This window comes from Siphateles boraxobius, unplaced genomic scaffold (assembly GCF_051911475.1).
Source record: "Siphateles boraxobius isolate OS27281-9 unplaced genomic scaffold, OSU_SipBor_1 19, whole genome shotgun sequence".
Taxonomy (NCBI): Eukaryota; Metazoa; Chordata; class Actinopteri; order Cypriniformes; family Leuciscidae; genus Siphateles; species Siphateles boraxobius.
The window spans coordinates 30186470-30210981 of NW_027508799.1; the positions used below are offsets into that span (position 1 = coordinate 30186470).

The 24512-nt window shown below is 38.9% G+C and overlaps 2 protein-coding genes across 5 annotated transcripts in view; one reads left to right on the forward strand and one right to left on the reverse strand.

Annotated features, from left to right (window-relative positions):
- Nucleotides 1-1404: 1404 nt before the first annotated feature.
- Nucleotides 1405-7716, reverse strand: samm50l (sorting and assembly machinery component 50 homolog, like). The gene is made up of 15 exons (XM_077234947.1): nt 7547-7716; nt 7242-7352; nt 6835-6936; nt 6395-6482; nt 5846-5952; nt 4847-4977; nt 4619-4706; nt 4423-4551; nt 4274-4345; nt 4050-4136; nt 3785-3855; nt 3139-3206; nt 2884-3030; nt 2363-2504; nt 1405-2031 (listed from the first exon to the last, which is right to left on the reverse strand). The coding sequence occupies exons 1-15, from the start codon at nt 7565-7567 to the stop codon at nt 1986-1988; spliced, it is 1410 nt and encodes a 469-aa protein (XP_077091062.1). The 5' UTR covers nt 7568-7716; the 3' UTR covers nt 1405-1985.
- Nucleotides 7717-9157: 1441 nt separating this feature from the next.
- scube1 (signal peptide, CUB domain, EGF-like 1) overlaps nt 9158-24512 on the forward strand; it is a 71242-nt gene continuing 55887 nt past the window's right edge. For 2 of the 4 annotated variants that reach the window (XM_077234943.1, XM_077234944.1), the window contains exons 1-3: nt 9158-9359; nt 11174-11296; nt 20564-20689. In XM_077234943.1, the coding sequence (XP_077091058.1) occupies nt 9272-9359; nt 11174-11296; nt 20564-20689 (337 nt within the window). In that variant the 5' untranslated portion in view covers nt 9158-9271. The remainder of the gene's footprint in view (nt 9360-11173; nt 11297-20563; nt 20690-24512) is intronic. The other 2 variants (XM_077234945.1, XM_077234946.1) reach the window with 1 other exon arrangement.

Sequence of the window (24512 nt, forward strand, 5' to 3'; positions counted from 1 at the left end):
TAAAAGAATGTTTATGAAAAAATGCAGACTCAAACTGTCTAATAGGACAGGACTCATGGTGCTGGCCCCTGCACCACTGCTCAGGAAACTGGAGACCTGGCCATGGTTGTGGATGGCTGCTCCATTTCCCCTTCTCCTGCGCAACATGGGCGTCATCCTGGACTCTCCTCTCTCCTTCTGGTCCCACATCAACAACATCAACAAGTCTGCCTTTGACCACCTCAGAAACATCTCACAACTCCGGCTTTCCCTCACACATTCAGTAACTGAGACACTCATCTATGTCTTCATCACCTCCCGTCTGGATTACTGCAATGGTGTCCTGGCTGGACTGCCCACCAAGGCGCTTAGCAGACTCCAGTATGTCCAGAACTCTGCTGTCAGGGTTCTAACCCACACAAAGCCCTGGCAGCATATCACTCCCGATCTCCAACAGCTCCACTGGATGGCAGTCAAGTCACGTATCACAAGATCCTCCTGCTCACTTACAAATATCTCCATGGACTCTCACCAAAATACCTCAATCTCCTCCACCCCTACACTCAGTCACGTTCCCTGCGGTCCTCTGACAAGGACCTGCTGGACACCCCTTTGGGGGCAGGGCTTTCTCTGCCAATGCTCCTACACTCTGGAACATTTTCCCCATCCCCGTCCGCTCTTCCCATGTTCAAGATGCACCTTAAAACATTTCTTTTCACTAAGTCCTTTGACAGCATAACATGCAAAACATACAAGATATAGTACCTTCTATGCCATGTTGATGGTGCAATCGCTTCTTTTGTATAGCAGAAATAAACTGCTGCTGAAAAAGGATAGGTGCCATGCAAAATGTAACAAGTAATTGCAAATTGGAGTAAAAAGTACATAATACTTCTTCAAAAATGTAGTCAGGTAGAGAGTAAAAGTTGCTTGTATCTTTGATACTCAGGCAAATTACAAAGTAGAGTAAGTAACTAATTACATTTATTCAAATACTTTACACCACTGCAAGTCCTGCAAATAGTTTGAACACATTTCTGTTTATTTTTCCATGTCAGATATCAAGCTGTTCATGACCTGCCTGTCACCTTTGTTGGACAGAAAGAATAGTTCTGATGTGTGTTTTGGCACTCAAGGGACTAAAACCACAGTTTAGTAACAAGATGAAAAAGTAGTTTAATATGAGATCTTTGAGCTTTTGAGATCTTTTCTCTTTCAGATTTTTCCACCTCAAATGTTCACCCAGTAATGTCTCCAGCAGACCCTGTCATTTTCTTTCGATTAGCGGTTCACACGTACAACATTGGCCTGTAGGAAATGCCTTGTTATAGATGTCTGTTGTGTTTGACAACTCAGTTTCAGCCGTTTAATGTAATAAAATATTTTGTGCTTTTCTCAAATGATGACAAAATAAGAGCAGATGCATTAGGGAACCAGGAGGTTTAATTTTTGTGCACAATATAACATAATTTTAAAGTTCAAACGATAATAAAAAGTGTCCTAATTTTAAAGCACTTCTGGTGGATTTCACGAAGGGGACTTCAACTCTCTACTTATTCTGTGAGGTCAGTTTGAATCAATTCAATTATCTAGTTTGGCATGACTGTACGGACTGAAACATTGGCTAAGAAAGAACACATAAGGGTGGACGGTGGTGTGGATTTGAATCTCAGGTTTAACAGCTTGATCATGAATAATCACTAAAGCTCTCCTCATTGGAAACAACTGTAAAAGCCTAACTCTTTTAGCACCTGCAGTCTCCTTGCAGACTGGATAAGATGTCATACATCTTCGTTCACTTAACACTGGACACATATTCAAACAGTGAGAGAGGTATGCAGGAAAACCACTTTTTTTGTCTTAAAGGTACAAAAACAAAGTGCATCCTCAGAGCGTGCATGCAGTAGGGATCTCTCTATTTGTGTTTAACATCCAAAAATATTACAAAACTCATATGCGCTATCCCACAAATCCCTGCTGCAACAGTAGGACAGCAGTTGAGGAGATCACAGGAAACGGATGCCTGCTCCAAACTGAACACCGTCACATATCCTGCCAGGGAACAAAAAATTATTTAGGATTTCAATTAGTGGTTACAATGCTGTTATTAAATATTGGGAAAATTAAAAACTATATTGAAATCTGATAGAAAAGGACCCAATGCTATGATTGGACAAATATTATATATAAATATATAAATGTAACGAATTGTTTATATTAATATATATTTTTTGAGACTTGAGACTTCCACAGAAGTTATATGTAAAAAATAATAATATTCTATAGACTACTTTAGAGTTTCAACCAGTATAACAAAAAGTGTTTATGAAAAGCATAGCCTATCTTTATGCATGAATATGTTTCAGTGGATGTCTATATGTACCTGTCTCCGCTTTGAACACCCATGGGGAAGCAGTAATTGAGTTCAAGCCTAGCAATGTTTCCCAGGCGTAGAATTATACCAGCGCCGTAAGACCATCGGATACACTCCGCTAACTTCTGCAGATGTGCACGTGGTCCCTCTCCTACACAAACACAGTGCAGAATTACAGGCTAATACTACTGTGAAGGGATAAACAGCTTGATTTACACCACATGAAGTTTTCATAATACTTTGCCGACTGTAGTCTCTAACTTGAAAGTGACATCCTGGAGTTTCATTGCAACATTAGCGTCACCATGTGGACAAAAGGCTCCAATGCATATAATCAATAAATCACTACAGACTAGTGTTAATAGTAATAGATTTTATTAATATTCTGAATTACTTTTAATATTTTTAATTTTCCATTTTAGTTAACAATAATATCCCTGCAACACACAACTGCACTTTCTTAATTAGAACTAAGTGAATTTTTCTGACACAAAAAACAAACTACAAGCTTTCAGCAAATGACTACTGACCGTAGTTGAGGTTGCAAAGGTTTCCAGCATTAAGGAAGAAGTGTGTTCTGAAGAGGTCAGCCAGACCGCCCTTGTTTGAGCGGAAGGGGAGGGGTGTGTAAAGGTGAAGCCCACCAGCCCAATACGCTTCCCCACCCAGATAATCACCTGATCAGGTAAGATATCAAATCAGAAACATTAAGAAAAATATTATACACAAAAATGTGTATGCTTTGATCATACCCTATCATATCATACACACACATACACCTGTACCTTCACTCTGAGGTCCTATACTGTACATGCCGAAACCTCTGACACTGGTTGGGCCGCCCAGGTAGAACCTGACAGAAAAACACACATGCATAATGTAATTTCTAAAATGCTATAAACATAAGACCTCTGGCTTTAAAGCTGCTGCAAGCAACAATCAGCCAATGAGAGATGGCTCTCTGCCTAAGACATGTTCAGGCTGGTTGACGTCTTAAAGAGGACCTATTATGCTTTACAAAGTTCCCAGATGACCTACTACTTCCATCGAGATTCTGACGTGCACATAGGAGGAGAGGATTTGTGAATGTCAGTGAAGCAGGGAAACTGCGTGACTTGACTGGGGAGAGGTGTTGTGACCTTACATGTGAAGAATAATGTGTTTTTAAACATTCGAGCATAAAAACCTATTCTAGTAGAATCCTAAAAACAAAATCAAGACTTTGAAAAAGGGCATAATATGGCTTTTGAATGCCTTTTAATTGAGCACAGTGTGGTTTTATCATTATAAAATGTTTCTTTAAATAATACAATATGGCTTTTATTACCACAAAATGATACATTTATAATCAATTATAACTATAAAACCTTTCTAGGAACAATGGAGCAACCACCTAAAAGCAAGCAAACAAACAAATAAAGAAACACACACCTGTCAGCAATAGAGGTAGGCTGATGCCCAAGAGGAAAGAGCATCCCACCCCATAAAGATGCGGATAACACCTATAAGAGAAAATCATTAGAGCTACTTAATAATACTAATGTCCAAATATCACAAATGTCCTTTAAAAAGAGACTTTCTAAAGCAGTTAAAGCATTATAAACAAATGCTCAAATCATACAACTGTATAATGTGACTCATTATCTCAAAACCAGAAATATCTATAACAATATACATGAATGAAGACCACACGCACCGATCCCCAGATAAATGGTTTGTTAAGCTGCAGCTCAACGTCCTCTTTGAGAAAGCTGGCATCTCCGCCGGTGTATCCTGCCAGCTCCTAAACCAACAGAGCCAACACAACTATTGTCCAGGCAGTCTTAATCAGTGATGGACATTGTGAGGCAAACAAACAGTGAGCGAAGAAATACAAAACAGCTACTGATAAGTTCTGGGCCGATGTTCAAGATCACACACCTGGCTGATCCGCAGTAAGGCACCTCTTCGGGGCAGGATGGCAGAGTTCCTGGTGTCTACTATCATGGTGTGCTTGTAAGAGACAAGAAATCCATGAAATCAGTCTGAAAGCACTGACCCAAAACTTAACGCAACAGAGCAGAGCTTACAGAAAGGGCGGATTTAAGAGTGTGTCCGCTCTCTTCTCTCACAGCAAAGGAGGCGCTGCGGGCCAGACATCCCAGCTCACGCCACACACCCTCCCACTTCAGAGTGTGATCCGTCATCCACAGAGGGAACTGCAAGACACATATCGCATTATGCCAATAATCAATGCCTTAAAATCAGTCACATTTAATATCTTACACTGAGCTCTGTAGAAACTCCTCTGTCCGTCTCTTTTAGAGAGCTCCACGGGAACTGGCCGGTGACTTTATACAGGTTTAGAGTGAGGCTACACAAAGCAAAGAAGCCAAAGTTATTCAATATCTATTAAATATTACTGCTACATTTAAAGCTAAAATATGCATGTGCATCTTAACATCGAAGAAAAGTTACACACTTCATTCTTTACGTTGTTTGCAGAAAACATACTTGCGTTCATAATATCCCGACTGTGGTTTAAAGAAGGACAGGCCGTAGGACGTCTCCTTAGTTCCATAGGAAAACTGAAAGGTGAGCTTCTCTCCTCGGCCAATCATATTTGGAAGTTTAATGCCCAAGACCTTTAGAGGTACAAACACACAAATGCAGTAACACGATGAAACTACACAGAAAATCTAAGAAACAGTGATAATTAGAGGTCAAATTGATTAATTGCTATATATATATATATATATATATATATATATATGTGTGTGTGTGTGTGTGTGTGTGTGTGTGTGTGTGTGTGTGTGTGTGTGTGTGTGTGTGTGTGTGTGTGTGTGTATCTATGTATTTACAAACTTATATGTTAGATGCAGTTAATCATGATAAATCGATTTGACAGCACTAGTGATAATATAACAATACTCACACTGACTGTAAATGTTATTATAAATATAAAAATGATTATTCATATTAAATATTATTCTATTCACAGCATGAAAGAAATCTTATTTAAGAGTAAAAGTGCCATTTTAGTACTATGTATATACCAGTATAGTTTCTATTCATATTTTGAATTTTCCTTTTAATTTTTGCGATTTTTATCAGTTTTTAATATTTTTATCTGGCTTTCATTTATATGAAATTATATAGCATCAGTTTTATTTTTAGTAATTTTAGCATTTAAACTTATTAATTTATTTCAGTTTAGTCCACCATTTATATTTTATTTTATTTGAACTTTTCTTCAGTTACCGAAAACACAACAATAACAACAATGGTCAAAAAGATGATTGACAGGACATTTCAAACATCACTTTGGTACTATTTCTGCTGTGTTGCAATGTGTAGCCACGGCCACATTAAAATCTCATTGGTCCAAAATCCCATCCATATCACATATGTTATAATTGGCTGTTAGTCATGCTGTAATTTTTATTTCAGTGTGGACAGACGTCACACCTGATTAGGATGCAAAATAATTTCTGAGTGTATAATGGTTCTTACCATACTGCCTTCATTGTTTCCAACCATGGTATTATAACTGCCTGTAAGTCGTTTAAGCTCAGTAACCTCAAATGTAACATCAAGTCCATTTGGCAGAGCATTGGCTCCTAAAGAGGAGATCAGAAAGACAGCATCTTATGAACAACACTGTAGCTGAATGTAAAGCATGGTAGATTCCTCTATGAAATCAAATTCATAGATGAAAATTCTCATTGCAATTCTCCTATGTACTGTGTATACTGTATATACACACACACACACACACACACACACACACACTCATTTAATACTAATAATAAAAAGGCTGACTTTTGGACCCACTGTTTTTTCTGTCTTTATGAGTATGTAAATGAGCTGGTGTATGTTAATATTCTCCAGCACAGCACTTTGCTTGAAGTACAATTTGTAAATGTCGAAAGTCTAGAAGAACTCAACAGCTCAGTACAGAAAAACTGGACACATTCTACTGACTGTATTAGACATTAAGGTCTAGTTCGTTTTAAACTGCCCATAACTAAATCGGGCATGAAAATGTTATGGATGCTGTACCTTCTGAGATGTCAATCACCACCTCCACGTCTTTGAATATGCCAAGACGGAGCAACCTCTGTCTGGCCTCATGGGATTTTCTCATCACCTGAACAAAAGACTGAGCTTGTTACACCTTGTCTACTAAATTGGTGATCGACCAATAGGGTTTCTTAATGGCTGATATCTATGGCCTATTTAATGCTGATACATTGCACAGAATTAATGTCAGCACATAAGACGTAATTAGAAATAATTGTATCTAATAATCTAGGCTATGCATTTACAGACGTTTTTATCCAAAGCAAAAAAAATATCTAAAATTGAAAAAAAAGAAGAAAAAAGGGCACTGTCCACTAAAACACGTTAAATTGCAGATCCGCCTTGGACGATTTTGGTGTATCGTTACTCATAATGACCAGTCCTAATAAACACTTTGAACTTCTTGACAGCTCACTTACTTCAACCAGGTTTCTGGCAGTGAAGACATCAGAGATTTCATAGCCCAAGTAATCCTCTTTAGTTCTGCCCAGCCCTTCAATGTTGACATGCTGTACAACCACCTAGAAGAGAAGAGAGATGTCATAGTGTGTGATGTACAATAGTATTCTTGGAAGTACTTTGGAATACAATGTAAATACTATGGCACTGCCATCTAATAGCATCAGAGTTTTATGGTACTTTTTTGTAAGGGTGGTACAGTCAGAAATGAAAAGTGGTAAACAAGATATATTCATGTTCACTATATTCATGTACCATGATGACATATAAATGGTATAACCATATCCAAAACAAAAAAACATGGTAGTATAATTTTATCAGTTTAAAACGATTTAAAAGAAGTCCGTATCAGTTTAACACAACTTACATTTTTATTTTCTAAAACCTCTTGTTTAGTTTCTTGCACCGCCTCCATCATTTCCATATCATCTGGGTTGACGCCCAGATCTCGCCCATACATGGGGAAAGAATCCATACTCTTAAAAAAACAAAAACAAATATTGCAAATATTCTGCACATATGTATAGCTAATATCCAATGCCATGAACGTAAGGACGAGCAGCTTTCTTTACAATACAACAACAAGCAATAAACCAGCACAATAATTCTGAGCACAAGAGGTCACAGGCAAAACAAGAATATTTCAGCCTGCGTTTTTAAGAAAACACTTACCCGTGCGTGCACAGTCCCCATTGTTAGTGCACTATATGCTAAACGCGTTAGAGCCGCTCCGCTGATCGTGGGAATGTAAAATATCGCAGTTATTATGAATCAGCGAACCCAACCCCCTTCAAGGAGGACGCCATGACACGCTTTGCGCTTGGCGTACCTGCACTGCGATTGGCTAGAATTATGTGACGTCACACACAGGCGGGTCCGCTGTGTGGTTCGCGGACGACGCATTCCTTTGCGTCACTCACGCGCGTTCACTCAATTTGTGAAGCGCGTTTCAGACACACAGGATTGTGAAAAGGGCAAATGTAAAAGTTAAGAATTATACACGGAGCACGTATTTCAGACCCTCAGAGAGACAACTACTTCACAGCTAGGAAGACTCTGTCTGTTTGTTTATTTGTCTCTCTTGTTTGTTTGTCTGTTTGTATGTGTATGTATGTAGCTTATGTCTGTGACTGTCTGTGTTGTAAACCCTATATCGTAGACATGTTTCAAGTCTTGCTGATAATACGTCAAATATTTCGTTTTGGTGCCCTGCATGAGGGTCACGTAAAAACTATTAGTTCTCACTTTAAAAGGCTTCTCACTTCTTAAACTCACCACGCCACTCACATTTTTTTTTTTGATAGCCTAATATATTTTTTGAGTAGCCTACCTTGGTATACAGGGTTTTTATGGTCATATAAAACCTGAAAATATAAGGGAATTCGTGATTTTCAGGCCTGGAAAAAAAGAATATAATTAGGGTAGTATAATCTAATCCTAATATAATCTTTAAAAGTCATAAAGTAGTAGCCTGGGTTCTTTTTTGTTTTTTTCTAGAATATTTTTTTGTCATTTAGAAATTGCTTTTTCTGAATGTAAAATACAATATTTATAAAATTAGATTTAAAAATCATATTCGGTAAAAGTGATTACAATTAATTTGTCACTGTATAATGGCACGACCACAGTGCTTTTTACAATGTGTGTACTGCCATTCCGTCGGCAGGGGGCAGTAAGACCTCTCCTGTGATTGGTATTTTATTGATTACCTGGCTTTAAATAAGCAGCTACTCTCACACAACCAAAACTCAAAAGCGACTTTTCTTTTAGACGAAAAAAGACGAGCAGCTTTCTTTAACAATACAACAACAAGAAATAAACCAGCACAATAATTCTGAGCACAAGAGGATGTTCAACTTTTAACATTCTGTGATGATTGAATTAATCCAAACTGAGAAACACTTTCAGTAGGCAGTAGGTTCAGTAGGTTTAAATGTCCATTTAACAATTGCCTAAAGGGAAATGCTATAGATATGCTATCAGTTACATTTGTTAAATGTATTGCCATAATTCAGGCTGTTATTGGTTTTGTACTTTTTCATATGACATATAATGACCCTATCTATCTATCTATCTATCTATCTATCTATCTATCTATCTATCTATCTATCTATCTATCTATCTATCTATCTATCTATCTATCTATCTAATTTTAGGCGCGCGCACCGAGATCTCTCTCTCTCTCTCTCTCTCTCTCTCTCTCTCTCTCTCTCTCTCTCTCTCTCTCTCTCTCTCTCTGTCTGTCCCCCTTTCTTCCACCTCCCATCTCCTCCTCAAATGTGCGCAAGCCAATCAGCAGGCGGCTGGAGCTCTCTTGCTCTCTCTGCCAGCAGCAGAAATCCCTCTTATCAAAGAAACGCACAACTGGAGAAGTCCATTCACTCAGAGCCTCACACCATGGGTCATGCCTGCTTCTCCTGGGACGTCTGTTTGTTTTTCCTCCTCATAAATACTTTGGATGTCATGGGAAATGTTGCAGTCGCGGGTAAGTGTTCCATTTTTTTATTTTTATGTATCGTTCACATAATTTTTTGGTGAAACTTTTAACACCTGATATTTGCTATAATTCGGGGGTTGCATGTTTGTATGCAGATTATTTCAGTGTAATTGCAATAAATTCTGTATTATTAATTATTATTGCATTCATCTAGAATAATAATTTAGTCATAATAATATTTAAAATATTGCACTCTCGTTATTGACACAAGAGCTGGAAAAACTTACGGGAAAAGGCATATGCGTATTTGAACGCGTTTAACGCGCAGTTATGCTCTTGATATTCCTTAAGGAGAGCTCTTCGAACTCCCATAGGGTCTATAGGAACATGAGCCGCCCTGATGGGGTCTGTCCGGGGGGCTTATCGACCCCTCACTCCTCCACCAGCATCAATACGCATTGTGTCTCTCCATAATGAATGCCTGGAAAAAGTCAATAATGACTTCTCTGTTGGTTCTTTTTAACCACGACACGACTGAAGGATTTGAGGTGTTTTATATTTTCATGTGTGTATTTTAGGTCAGACACAATGCTTTTGCAAATAAACCGAGATGAATGACTCATCTCCAAATGAGTCCGACTATTGCGCATAACAGACTTTTGGTTTTCCCGGTCTTTTTAAATAGATAGTAGGCTATTTTATAATATTAAGTTATTGAATGCACAAACAAAACTTTAGAAAAGATTCTCTCTCTCTCTCTCTCTCTCTCTCTCTCTCTCTCTCTCTCTCTCTCTCTCTCTCTCTCTCTCACACACACACACACACACACACACACACACACTTCATGTGTATTTATGGCTTGGACGTTGGATGTAAAGAGCGCACCGTTGCGCAAAAGGTGATCCGTTATATTCTGCACTTTTTTACGTTTGCGTAAAGTTTAAAGAATTCATGAAAAGACAAAGAAGAGTTTGGGGGGCCAATGGTGTGTCAGTGTTGGGGTGACAGGATTGAGTATACACATCAATAACCAACCAAACCACCTCCTTAACCTCTTCAAAAAGACAATGTATCCTAAATTAGCTTTCCAACAGTCTGCTCATTCATTCATTCATTCATTCATTCACCTCTGTATCTGGAGCATGAATGAGCATAATTTCTGCTTTTTAGGTGTATCAATATATCACTTTATTGGACCGTTTTTCTTGGCTAAAAAGGCTAAACTTCTTCCTTCCGGACTGCCCTTCTCCCCTCTCAATAAGATTTAGTCATTTTTATTCTGTTCTGTTCAGTTTCACCTGTCTAAACCAGCAATTAGATCCCTATGAGAGAAAGTAAACCGCAGAAAAGACAAAGAGTAACATTTTTACCACACCCTGAATCTCCTTTCAAAAGAAACACATATAAAACATACATTTTTCATTAAAGTTAATGTTTATCTAATTCAGTTTGACTAGATTGTCTTTTGGTAGATGGGTATGTGCTGCACTGAGACGGATTAGTTGTTTCTGGAACTCATTCTTGCTCTTCTGTTTGAACAGTTTTCTTTTGAACAGCTTCTGTTATTCGGTTTTGTAACCAATATGGATGAAACTGAAAGATTAATGTAATGACCCTTCTCTGTTTTATTATTTGTATTGTACTGATTTAAATAGAGAGGCTGTCATGCTTTTAGAAACTGACCTACTATTAAAGCATTAGATTTTCTGCTGCCTTATACCAAAATAGGCACTTTATAAAGCATCTTCATCTAGTGACTTCTCTTTTATTTGCTGTCACTGTCTGATTTGACACTATTATCTTTTCAGATCGATGTGTAACAAGCATTCAGCTAAATCTTATCCCATGTGATTACTCCACAGATGCCGACGAGTGCTCCGAAGCCACAGATGACTGTCACATCGACGCTCTCTGCCAGAACACTCCGAAGTCCTTCAAGTGCATCTGCAAGACTGGTTACAAGGGAGATGGCAAGCACTGCGAAGGTGGGCCAGACAGATCTCTCTCCTTCTGTTTCGGTCGTTCCGTCCCTGTCCGCCCGTCTCTCGCTGTCTCACACACACACACACACACACACTCAGTCAGCTCATCCAGCTGTTCTCTAGATCCTGCTGTGGGTCTTAATTAGTGAGGAGGAAGTGCAGTGTGAGGGTGAGAGGTGCTGGGAGGCCAAAACCTGCTCCAGTCTTTACACTTCCCTCTTCTGTTCTGCTCGAGAGCACAGCACAGCTGGAGCCAACACACACACACACACACACACACACACACGATCAGAGCGGAACACACTCACACATTCACTGAAACACTTATAGACGCACATTAACATCACGCCACATCTCTGTACACTCACATACATCTATTGAGCAGGTAATGGGCATGCTTGTGGGCATAAATACATATGTTGAAAGAAACTTCTGAATGTGGTTTTTGTAACGGAACGAATCTGTATATGTTATTTAATAGCTAATGTTATTTTTGGAGAACATAGTGACTGGAGAACAATACAGTGATTGTCTAGTGTAATAATTTTTTTATTGAAATTATATATTGCCATTATATTACAAAACATGGATAAACAATATGCATTTGTTCTAATTTAATATTTTTTTCAATAAAGATTATATATTTGCATTATATTACAAAAATTATATACAATGTGTATTTTTCTAATTTAATATTTTTTCATTCAGAATTATAAATTGGCAATATATTTCAAAAATGTATATGCAATATGCATTTTTCTCATACATTTCTTTCATTAAAATGAATGATATATTTGCATTATATTAAAAATGCTATATACAATATGCATTTTTCTTAATCAATATATCTTTTTTTTACAAAATATGTTATCAGCATGATACTGTAGAATTGAAAAATTTGCGAGAAAATATTTTATACATTATTCTAAAAATTTATATTTTCTTTGGTTATCCTCTAATAATGTATAATTAAATACTCAAAGTTTATGCTTTATTTCTTATTTTATACTCACAATTTTACACTTCCGTTTCATGGCTGAGCAGGTGCAGGGTACAGTTATTGATAAATCAAGTGATGATTTTTAGGTCCAGGTTAAGTTAACACAGGATGAATTTGTATTCAATGATCTTGAATTTATCCATTTGTGCAAACGCACTCTCACACACACGCACGCACACACGCACGCACGCACAGACACACACAGACACACACACACACACACACACACACACACACACACACACACACACACACACACACACACACACACACACACACACACACACACACACACACACACACACACACACACACACACACTACATGGGCATAAATGAGTTTGTGTGTGTCAGAGTATCACTGAGGTGCACCGAGCATGATGGACACTTTTAGAGCTGACAAACAGTCGGGATATTCTCTCTCTCTGCCGTTTCCTGTTATTGTACTCTGTGTTCTTCATCTGTGGATTCTAGATTGTTCGTTTTGCCGCACTCTCTCCCTGTTTCACCCACATGTGTGGAGCTTGTGTTTCAGGAATGGGGTGAAATGAGCTCTCTACCTATTATGAAACCCGAAACCCATTCTCAATTGCATTAATGAATTAGGTGGATGTGAAATGGCATTGCACCAGTTAGCTCCTCAGTTAGCGCTTGATGCTCCTGTCTGAGGCCAGACAGCGTGGGCTAGAACAACATCTTTTTATTTCTCTAAGGAAAAACGGGGAATGTTCTGGATTTTATAGATACCTTTTCCTCCCACCTTCAAACCGCAGTCTATGGTCGTGGGGCAATAAGGCTGTCAGTTATGTTGAATCCGACCGGTCTGCTTTGGTCTTAGCATGTTAACTATCCGTGTGTCTCTTCTCTTTTTTTCTTCTTTTCTTTTTGCTCGAATTCTGTCTGAGCGGACATTCCGTCCACAGTGTAATGTGGTGTATTGTGGGGAGTGGGGGGGCTGTTTGTCTGAAGCAAAAAAAGCCCATTAACACCCCCAATACCCACCCTTTAATTAAAGCCCTGCGTGTTTGGCTTTGAAGAAAATTAAGAAAATGCTTGCTAACACTCTAATGCAGTCATTGTGTCTGTCTGCACATCAGTGCCTTTGTGGTCAGTTACTAGTGCTAGTGAAGTCTGTTGAGCATGAGGAGATTCAGAACCCATCTCTTTAATATCTCAATTGTTTCTTGTAGACAACAAATAGGCTAAATGAAGACTTTTAGCTGAAGTCTTTAGTGTGTTTTTTTTTTTTTTTGTGAAGTGTTTTTTAGATGTTTCTCCTCTGAAAAGATCCTAGCAATCCAGGTGTGTCGCAGAAAATGTCTTAAACTGTTATAATAAACTTATTAACCAAGATGCCAATCAAAAGTACATTTATTTTGCTTGGAGATTGGTCTTTGAAAGCTTAGCTGTTTCAGTAACGTAGACCTTTGGCCCTGTTTACACCTGGTATTAAGATGCGTTTTGGTCAATCGGATTACAAGTACACTGAACAAAATTATAAACGCAACACTTTTGTTTTTGCCCCCATTTTTCATGAGCTGAACTCAGCAATTTTGAGGGAGCGTGTAATTGGCATGCCTGCTGCAGGACTGTCCACCAGAGCTGTTGCCCGTTAATTGAATGTTAATTTCTCTACCATAAGCCGTCTCCAAAGGCATTTCAGAGAATTTGGCAGTACATCCAACCAGCCTCACAACCGCAGACCACGTGTAACCACACCAGCCCACGACCTCCACGTCCAGCATCTTCACGTCTAAGATCGTCTGAGACCAGCCACCCGGACAGCTGCTGCAACAATCGGCTAGCATAACCAAAGAATTTCTGCACAAACTGTCAGAAACGTCTCAGGGAAGCTCATCTGCATGCTCGTCGTCCTCATCGGGGTCTCGACCTGACTGCAGTTCGTCGTCATAACCGACTTTAACCGAGTGGGCAAATGCTCACATTCAATGGCGTCTGGCACTTTGGAGAGGTGATCTCTTCACGGATGAATCCTGGTTTTCACTGTACAGGGCATATGGAAGACAGCGTGTATGGCGTTGTGTGGGTGAGCGGTTTGCTGATGTCAATGTTGTGGATTGAGTGGCCCATTGTGGCGATGGGGTTATGGTATGGGCAGGTGTATGTTATGGACAACGAACCCAGGTGCATTTTATTGATGGAATTTTGAATGCACAGAGATACCGTAACGAGATCCTGAGGCCCATTGTTGTGCCATTCATCCACGACCATCACCTCATGTTGCAGCATGATAATGCACCGCCCCATGTTGCAAGGATCTTTACACAATTCTTGGAAGCTGAAAACATCCCACTTTTTGCATGGCCAGCATACTCACCGGACATGTCACCCATTGAGCATGTTTGGGATGCTCTGGATCGGCATAAACGACAGCGTGTTCCTGGTCCTGCCAATATTCAGCAACTTACTAGTTTACTGTCAACACCAGATACTGACTTGTTTTTGGACTGTGTCTTTTTGGAGTGGTGGCCAGCCTAAGGCACACCTGTGCAATAATCATACTGTTTAATCAGCATCTTGATATTCCACACGTGAGGTGAATGGATTATCTCGGCAGGAGAAGTGCTCACTAACACAGATTTAGACAGATTGGTGAACAATATTTGAGAGAAACAGGCCTTTTGTGTACATAGAAAAAGTCTTAGATTTTTGAGTTCTGCTCATGGAAAATGGGGGCAAAAACAAAAGTGTAGCCTTTATAATTTTGTTCTGTTCTGATTTCTTTGAGAGGAGGGTCTATTGGCGGGTGAATTTATGGGCTTTTTCAGATCTTTTGCGGCTGTTCGAACACATTCGACCACATGAGCGTTTACACTACCAAAGCAATCTGATCAAATGTGTTTTCGACTACCTCTGGAAGTAGTTGAAAGTGGACAAACTCAAAACGTTTTAGACCCTGTTTACACCTGTATTTAGCGTCGTCGACTTGTGATCTGATCGATCAAACGCATGCAGGTGTAAACATGGCCTCTGTCTCAGCAGTTTCTCATAAAACACCTTAATTGCAGACCATTCATTAGAAAAGAATAATCATAAAATAAGATCTCCTTAACGTCTCAGTTGTTTCTCCTATACACCAATGAGAAGAAATGGAGGTCAGATGTCTCCATTCTTCTGATTTATCAGGTGTTTCTCCTAAGAAAAAGACCCCAGTAATCTCAGATGTGTCTCATGTAAAGTTTCAGAAGAGATCTCAACAGTGTCATGTGCTCAGATTTGCCAACATACCAAAGTCTGCAAAAGATCTCAAATGTTTTTTATCTAATTTCTTTAAGATAATTTAATCTGAGCTATGCTATTCACATTAATTTTATTTTATAGCTCTACACCCTTCCTATATGTCGACTATTTCTCCTAAGGAGTTTTAGGAGAAACTTCTTCCTGCTTTGGGTTTTCTAAATAAATATTAGTTTTGTGGTGACTGCTCTGTAAATTCAGTCAGCTGTTCCCCAAGCCCTGCAATTCATTATTGCCTTTTTAGCTTTGTGCTAATAGAATTATTGAATTTAAAGTATTTGCTATTATTTGAATCTTTAACATGGTTTTTATAAGTTATTGCAGATAAACATCACTTTAACTGGTGAGTAGATATACAGACACAACAAAACAGGTTTTTGAGGTGTATCTGCTTGTAACTGTGACATTTGAAAAGTGCTGCTTCTCTACTATCATGAGTGATTCTGAAAATTGTGTTTTGCATGTTTCTGTCATTGTAAAGTCAAATGATATGTTGTCTGTGATTTGTTAACCTGCTTTGCGTTATGTTCTTGATGTTTTCTTTAGGCCTGGTAGACATCATTTAAACTCACACTGTAAAATGCATCTAATGGTTTTTCCTACAGTAGACGGCACTATGCAATTAAAATGCCTTTTGATGGTTGATTCTCCTGAAAACGTAAACAAAGTGGCTTTGTGCCAGTATCAAAACATTGCTCTGTTTGTTTGAGCATCCCGACCAGCATGACACAGCAACATTGGCTCAACCAATGCCTTGAATTGGGGACGGGACTATTGGTTTGTTTGACTAATGAAAGGAAAACTCATTTTCATTTGGTGACTTTGAAATGACACAGTAATGACAGTTTATATGCTTTAAAGATAAAAGATTATAATTATATATAAAAAATGATGGCATGAGATGACATAGTCATGACATAGTACTTCCTTCCTGACCCTTTTGGGTTTTATTGATTATGCAAATTGATTAATTGATGAGCTTTCTCAGTTGGCGAAGCTCAGAAGGGAATCCCCACAGATCTTAAATCCCCAGAGGCTATAGTTGGGATTTCACTGCTGGGTTATTTGCAGGGTAGAGAAAGAGATTAAAAAAAGCTTGTAAAGATGACTCAGCATCAGGACTATGGGTCAGTCAGTTTAACCTGGAGAAAATTGTCTTGTCTGCCTTTATATTTATTCTTTTTCTCATTCCCTCCACCCCTTTTTTATCTCTACCTGTGAAAGAGGTCAGGTAATTGTCGCTGCTTTACTGAAGAAGTGCCCTAGTCTCTGCTTGTGTGTAGACAGAGATGGATTGTGTGTGTAGTTGTGTTTCTGAGTGTGTGTTTGTATGTTTCGATGAGAAAATGATAGAAAAGGGCATGAGGAAGAGACAGATAAATGGAATGAGAGATGGAGGTGTCGGCCTTTTACTAGGCCATTGTCTGCCTGGTGTCTGTGGACTCATCACAGAGCTGTCAATGCTGTGATTGGCTGTCTTCTGAGTGTGCCCACCATTCATCCCTGACCCTCCCCTCACAGGACACTTCAGTCTCTTTCCTGCTTTATGTGCCATCACACGCGCACACACACGCACACGCACACGCACACGCACACACACGCACGCACGCACGCACGCACGCACGCACGCACGCACGCACGCACACACACACACACACACACACACACACACACACACACTGAATATCTTAAAATCATTACAGGACAGTTACAAAATGAAAATTCCTGCAGTGACAGCAGTGTCATGTGGATTGACATATTATTAATCTAAAACTTTTTTTAAACAGCATTTTTAATTCTATTATAATTGTCATCATTCAAAAGTTATCATTCAAAAACATAAGCTGTTCTCTTGAACTTCATATTCATAAAAAATCCGGAAAGAAAAACGTTACACAATTGTTTTTTCAACATTGATAAACAAATCAGCATAATAGAAAGAATTCTGAAGGATCATGTGACACTGACAATTGGACTTATGGTTGTTGAAAATTCAGCTTTCCCATCTCAGAAATAAATTAGATTTGAAATATGTTTTTTTAAGTTGTGATTTTCACATTGTATTTTTGATCAAATAAATGCTGCCTTGATGAGCATAAAGGCCTGTTCACATTAAGGACTATAACTATAATGATAATGGAATAGTTATAAAATAAGATATAGTTCAAAAAAAATTCTAAATTTAAATAGTAGTCTACACCACAACTATAACGATAATGGCACAGAAGAACGATATCACTGAAATCACTTTCGGAATGTTTTTTTTCCAGCTGATGAATGAGAAAAACAATGACAGCTCGAGCATTTATAGTGGCAGATGACAAAACTGCAGCGCACGCTTATGATAAACAGAATGATATCGTCCGCCGATGTGGAATCTAATATTGTTATCTTTATATTTGTTATATTATATTATTGTTCTTTGTGTGAATGGGCCTTAAAGGACTTTTTCTTGCATCATATTAATTGAGACTGCATGCAATATTTGCACTTTTTTTCACTTTTACAAAAAAAAATAGTTTTGTTTCACAGGACCTTCGGAAAAGTTTACAAAATGATCCTTTACACTGTATAGCTGAGATAAGCATTGCCCCTTATTCAGTACATATGTTGAGCTAAACCTAAAATCCTGATGTCGTAGGTTCAACCTGACTGTGAATGTGTGATTTCTGAAACAGAGTTTAATTTATAATAACGTGCAAGTTAATTATGAAGGAAGGACTAACATTTTGTTTAAAAGCTGCATTCAAAATCTACTTGCCTCCAAAAACAAAAAGGAGGCACAGATTTCAGTTTATATGGGCATTACACTTCTTTACAGTTATCTGCTAGCTCAGTACTAAATAACAGGAGTGGGAAACTTTACAAAAACACACATTAGCAAGGTGTCATTGTTTGTCCCTTTCCAAAGTTATGAAAAGGGCTTTTTGCAGTACCCCTCCTTCCTTTGCTCCCTGTATGGCACGTTTGGCAGTTAGGATTTGGGCATGGGGTGTGTTATGTTGGGCCATAGGGGTGTTGAGGTGTTGCCTCCTGCGGGCTCCACCCCTGCTGAGGTGTTAGCAGAGGTGCTTAATCTGCCTGATGGGATGTTGAGCGTAAACACTTCTCTTTCAATTAGAGATCAGCGTGTGTCAAACGGCGGAAATGGCGACAAGCAGCAATCCCGACCTGTCAGCTCACTGCCGGCCCGTATCAACAACAGCTCCGGGACAGGAAGTCTGTCAGCTGGAAGCAAACTAGCCGTCCCGCTCTTTAACATCCCCGTCCCCCTCACACCTTCACCGGCAGCTCATATACAGCTTGTTACCCTTGTTAACGGCCACAACATGCACGGACACCTAAAAAACACTGTCACCTCGACTCTCACTCGTTTTCTTACAAAAAATGTCCACAGTTCATAACACATGCATTACACACATGAATACCTTGTTATAATGTTAATGAATTCGGAGTATTTTAAATAAGCGACTAAATGCTTGAGGTTAGGTCATTTGCATAGAATACGCCCGAACCATCTCTATCTTGTACAGTATTTCGTCACTCACAGCAAACATATGACACTCTCTAAAGACACACTCGCCTGAGAGCACACGCAGAAACATCTTCAAGCAATATTAAGTGTGCCATCCTCAAAACCAGTTTAAACACAATAAACAATTTTAATACAGACCCAGATTACAGGCCTCTCATTAGAAAGCAGTACATACACGTATCTGCGTTTTTATGCAGAGGAACCTTGCAGCTCAAGCTATTATGCACCTTTTTTTACTCTTTTACTGTAGCCTAAATGATGAAATGCATATTAAATATGTATACAATTTCATCTTAACGTGATTTATAAGGCCAGCCAGAGTATGTGATTTTTGCATAAATTGCATCCTAAATATAGAGTAAAGTTCTTTATGAAAGTGTATCATGATTTTTTTATTACTAAAACGTTCACACACACTTATTGAATGAGACTCATTGTGTTTTTTTTTTTTTTAAGTGGCCTTTATTATGGTGAGATGTGTCCATCTCCATCTCATTTACCTTAAGGGAAAGTCTCTCTTTTCGCTAATTTCTGGATTTTGGACTTGTGGATCATGTAGCGCTCTTTAGGAGCATGTTCACTATAAAACGGTCATGAAACATGAACTTTTTGTGGTGTTGAGTGTTTATGGATGTTTTCATGATGAGTTGGCTCAGGGTTTGTCTACTGTGGCCCTTTTCCTCAAAATAAGCCAAAACCGACACTCTTTGATAGACAAAAGAAATAAACAACAAATAAAATACTAGTGAAGTATTTATGCCTCCATAATTTTAGTGTATATCTCTGTGTGTGTATGATTTGTGTTTGTGGCATGAGCATGTGCGCTTGTATGTGTGTTACTGTGAACTCGAAATTTGACTTTGTCTAAATAGATTTTCAGTTTTGAGTAGATGTTTTTGCAAAGAAAAACAAAACATTCTTAAACGCAGTTCTCATTGTCCTCAAAGCCACAGTTGCACAACGTGAGTGTTATTTGTGGGAAATAATGTGGATATTTTTAGTTTGTGCCGTATGTCTCCAAGAGCACAAGCCAGGTTTATTAAATCACACACTCCGAGGTATACAGAACACAAAGCAGATACCCGCTATCATTGTCTGGCAGAGAACAGACACTTTCTGTCTATCTGATTTCAATGTATTCAAGTGTGTGAGTGAGGAAAAAGAAATATTGTGTTTATTTTAGTGTCCCCACTTACGTCTGTCTGCTGTACAGACGCATAGCCCTAATGGAGGCTTGTTTCATAAGCCAACCGTTCCTAAAACTTTCTATTTAACCTCTGCTTAGTATCACTTGCAGGATTTGACTTTTTAGTAGTCTTAAGAGTTAGTGATTTGAACAACCCCTAACCTAAGTATTAAACTTCAGTGTGTAACTCATCAATACTGTTTGTGTTATGGACATTTGTCAGATCTGTGCTGACTCAATGTGATGTCTTGTGTTTACCGACTCAAACGTGTGTGTGTGCTGTCTTTTTCAGATATGGACGAGTGTGAAAACGACTACAATGGCGGATGTGTTCATGACTGCATCAATATCCCTGGGAACTACAGGTGTACATGCTACGATGGATTCATGCTGGCAGACGACGGGCACAACTGTCTTGGTAAGACACTAGAGAGAAAAATACACACTCAGTTGCCTCTCTTGACGGACTTACAGATGAGTGACTCCCTTGTCATCTCTTTATCCAGCTAATGACCTCTGTAATGACCCCCTCCGCATATGTAAACAAATCAGCCTCTGCGATCTTTCCGTGCAGCGCCTCGGAAAAGGCCAGCCGAGTGCGTCTAGCGCCAGTATTCCATTCCCGTTCTGACAGGAGCACGCCAACATGAACCTTGCGATTATTTTCATCTCTTAAAAATGTCACCCAAATGTCACCAGTGGCGCAATCGCCTCCAATTCCCAGAAATCGTCAGTCAGGTCCGATGTTTATGTTAGCGGTTAAAAATGGAAGTAGGGGAAGAAAAGGCTGAGAGAAAATTAATAACTTGGCATCTCATATTTATTGAAATAGTTCAAAGATGAAATTCCATGACCCGGAGAGTTAGGTCCGGGTCTCATGGTTTTTGCTGGATGCTGTGGGGATTCAGGAATTTGTTAAAAAGTGTGTTTTTTGTAGCGAGTCTGTCTGCGTTACTGCTCTAAGTGAGTGCAGATGTGTCTTTGGTCGAAAGCGACTTATCAACCTGAAGTGTGGTGGCTCTTTAGTGTCACTGTGACCACGTATTTCAGTGTCGCAAGAGATAAAGAGAGAGAAGACAGCGATGGTGTTCGTCTTTGCAGCTGGATGAAGAACTTGAACAGCTCTCATCTCCTCCCTGCTCTCATAATCCAAAGCAAATATGTGTGCCGAGCGGAGTTTCAGGATGCTGAGGTCATCTTTTTTCATTAGACGTTGTAATGATGATGGATCCCAGAGCAGGACATCAGGGTTCAGACCTTCAGAGACCTTCAGCACCTCCTCTGCCTTGCTACAACAGCTTGCACAATTTCATCAGATGTTTTTTCCTTATATTTTTCCATTTCAAAACAGAACTGTGGAGTAAAGTAATGACATCAGATAGTAATACCATGTTTTTTGATATTACATAATACTTAAAGATGAAGTATGTAATTTCCAACATGATCTTGTGAGAATTCGTAAGTAATTAATTGGCGATTTCGTATGAATTTGTACAATGTGACTAGTACAAAAACGATCTGGCAGTAAAGTCTGTGTCCATGAATGCTTTTTCCCCCTCGAGGCTAGTGTATTTTTCCAAATGTTTTCAATGGATAGAGCTGTGTTTTTTAAAACGCCAGCAATGTGACGAGGTGCTGAGCGTCTAGTGCACGCTGAGCACTTAGCGGGGTTTTTCTACGGTCGAGAGTTGAAGAATATTCAACTTTGAGTAAAACACAGTGCTCAATGTCACTTTTTACCCAGTCGTCCAATCACAGTGAAGGAGGGATGGGACAAATACCACAGTGACCAACCGCCACATTCTGCTGGGACAACAGCAACAGACGACAACAATAAGCACAACAACGGAACAAAATCATTGAAAACAAGAGCCAGAGCAAATGTTGAATTTATATACTCAGAAACAAACTGTCTGGGAAATCAGATATTTCATATATAGCACACACAGCATCTCAACTAAAAAAAAACTCTCAAGCGCCCGCATCAAGACATTTTCAGAAGAGCGCTGATGTTTTCTGCTGGCTAAAAACTTTGTACGATCTGAGTGGTACGGCAATGTATGATTTGTAAGTAAAACATGACCATGAAGTAGAACATGACCATGGTCCACCTCTAATCACACCCCAGTTAAAAATATTGTATGAATATTGGCCAATGAAAGCTGTGATGGAGTCCAGACCTTCTGCTGTCAGTCTGAAGGTCTGGCTACATGTGACTAGTGGAGCATAAGCAGATTGCAAAAAAAAAACGTATGAATGAAATTGTACTGTACTAATTCATAAGAAATCGAAACCAATTTACTAAAATACTTTCCAACTGTCATCATTTCTGTGCCACTAGAAGCACCTAACAGAACATGTGAAAAGCATTGAATGTTTGCAAACAGTCCCTTCGATTCCTATTCCTAAACCAAAAAATAGCCCCGCCTCCAAATCACACAATTGGTTGAGCCACTATTGCGAACATTTGCTCTTCATTTTGTTGCAATTGTGCAAACAAAGTCAGGCAGTTCAATGCATTCATGTTATTCTGAACAAAATCACTTGAATGCATGTCTTCTATGCTTTCTGAATTCATAGGTTTAAACTTGAACAAATTGGCCTTAAACAAGCAAGGTGATTCTAGTGACGTGGCCATTACACAACACACATTTAATGACTACCAAATTCATGTACCATAGTATTCACATTGTACTCCAAGTGATTTCTTAGAATACTATGGTCCAGCCATGATACTATGTCCAAAAAACCAAGGTATTACCATAATACAATGTCTTAAACTGTGATAATGCTGTATGTTACTCTATCTCTATGACTCTTTCCTTCATAATCAAACCATTCTTTACTTTCTCCAACCTTTCTTTTTATCCTTCTTCTCCTTAAAATATCTGTCTTTCTTCCATTCTGTCTTTGCACACACTCTCCCTCTCTCTCCGCATTTTCTTGGTTATCTTGGCTGTGGGTCTCTTTGGAGTAACTCCAGGCTGTTTCCCTAGAGGCGATAGACTTGCCTTCTATTTGACATCTTTATTGTGGAATGTCTCAAATACAAGCCTAAATGATGGCTCTGGGAACTAAGACAAGGCCGTAGAGGGCCATCAGCGGCATTGCGGGGGCTCTCCTGTTCGAGCCCCCCTCCTTCTGCTGCTCTTGTTATGCCTTTGCCTCCGCTTCCAGTTTTCTGTCTGACTCGCTACTTTTCTATTCCCCTTTTTTCTGTCTTGTCCTCTCTCTTGGATTCAATCTGTTTCTGTCTGTCTTTGTCTCAGCCCCTGTCCTCCACCTCTACCTAGAAATAGATTGACACAGAAAAAGTGAATCATTTAGAGATTTTACACTCCTTGTCCTCTTCTTTGACTTGCTTGCAGTAGCAGAGTCGCTTTAATCTTCGTTTGAGATGTTAAATGAATGATCTGTGGCTTAAAGTCTATTACCACATAAAATGATTCCAACTTGTCCCTCAGTTTTTAAAAAATGGCTAAAATCGAAACATTCAATGAAACACTTCCACACACAGAGATGTCGTCATATGGTGCTTTGTAATGTTTCCTCCTCATGCACTCTCTTATGTATGCTTGATGCTGATGTTTCTCATTCACACATCATCTGTGTGTGTTTGTTTGCTCTTTCAAAACCTCATTCATTCTCATTTGCGCTTTACCGTCATATGAAGTGTTGTCATAGCACCCCTCATGTTCTCATTGGCATGTGTGCGTATAATGGCAAGTTCAGATGGAAGTGAAACCACTAGAACTATTGACCTTCTCGAAAGGTTAAATGAATCATGTTTATGACGACCTTTTCTTGTAATCTCTTTTTTGTCTATTTGACATTCTCTTTCTATTTAATTTTTTCCATGTATTGCTTAACCTTTTCCAACTCACTTCTAGATAATTAATGGCTTCTTTTAACTAAATTTTAAAATTTTCTGATGAAAATGCGATTGGTGTCTGCTCATACAAAACTTTGCGTCACAAGGATGTTTTGGATGGTTGCTATGTAGTTATTAAAGTGTTTTAAGTGCTTGCTAGGGTGTTAGTTTAAAAGTATAATATCATAAATTGTTAAGTTGTAATGGTGTAAGCTGCAGTTACAAGAAGTTTTGAAATGGGCTTCCATAGATCTTAGCTATTTAAAATGACATTGTGTGAGCCTTTTGGCATAATATTTTAAAGCAACTTCAGAGACAAATGGCCAGAAAGTGTATGACTCGTATTCACTGTACTTGGGCAGACACCAAT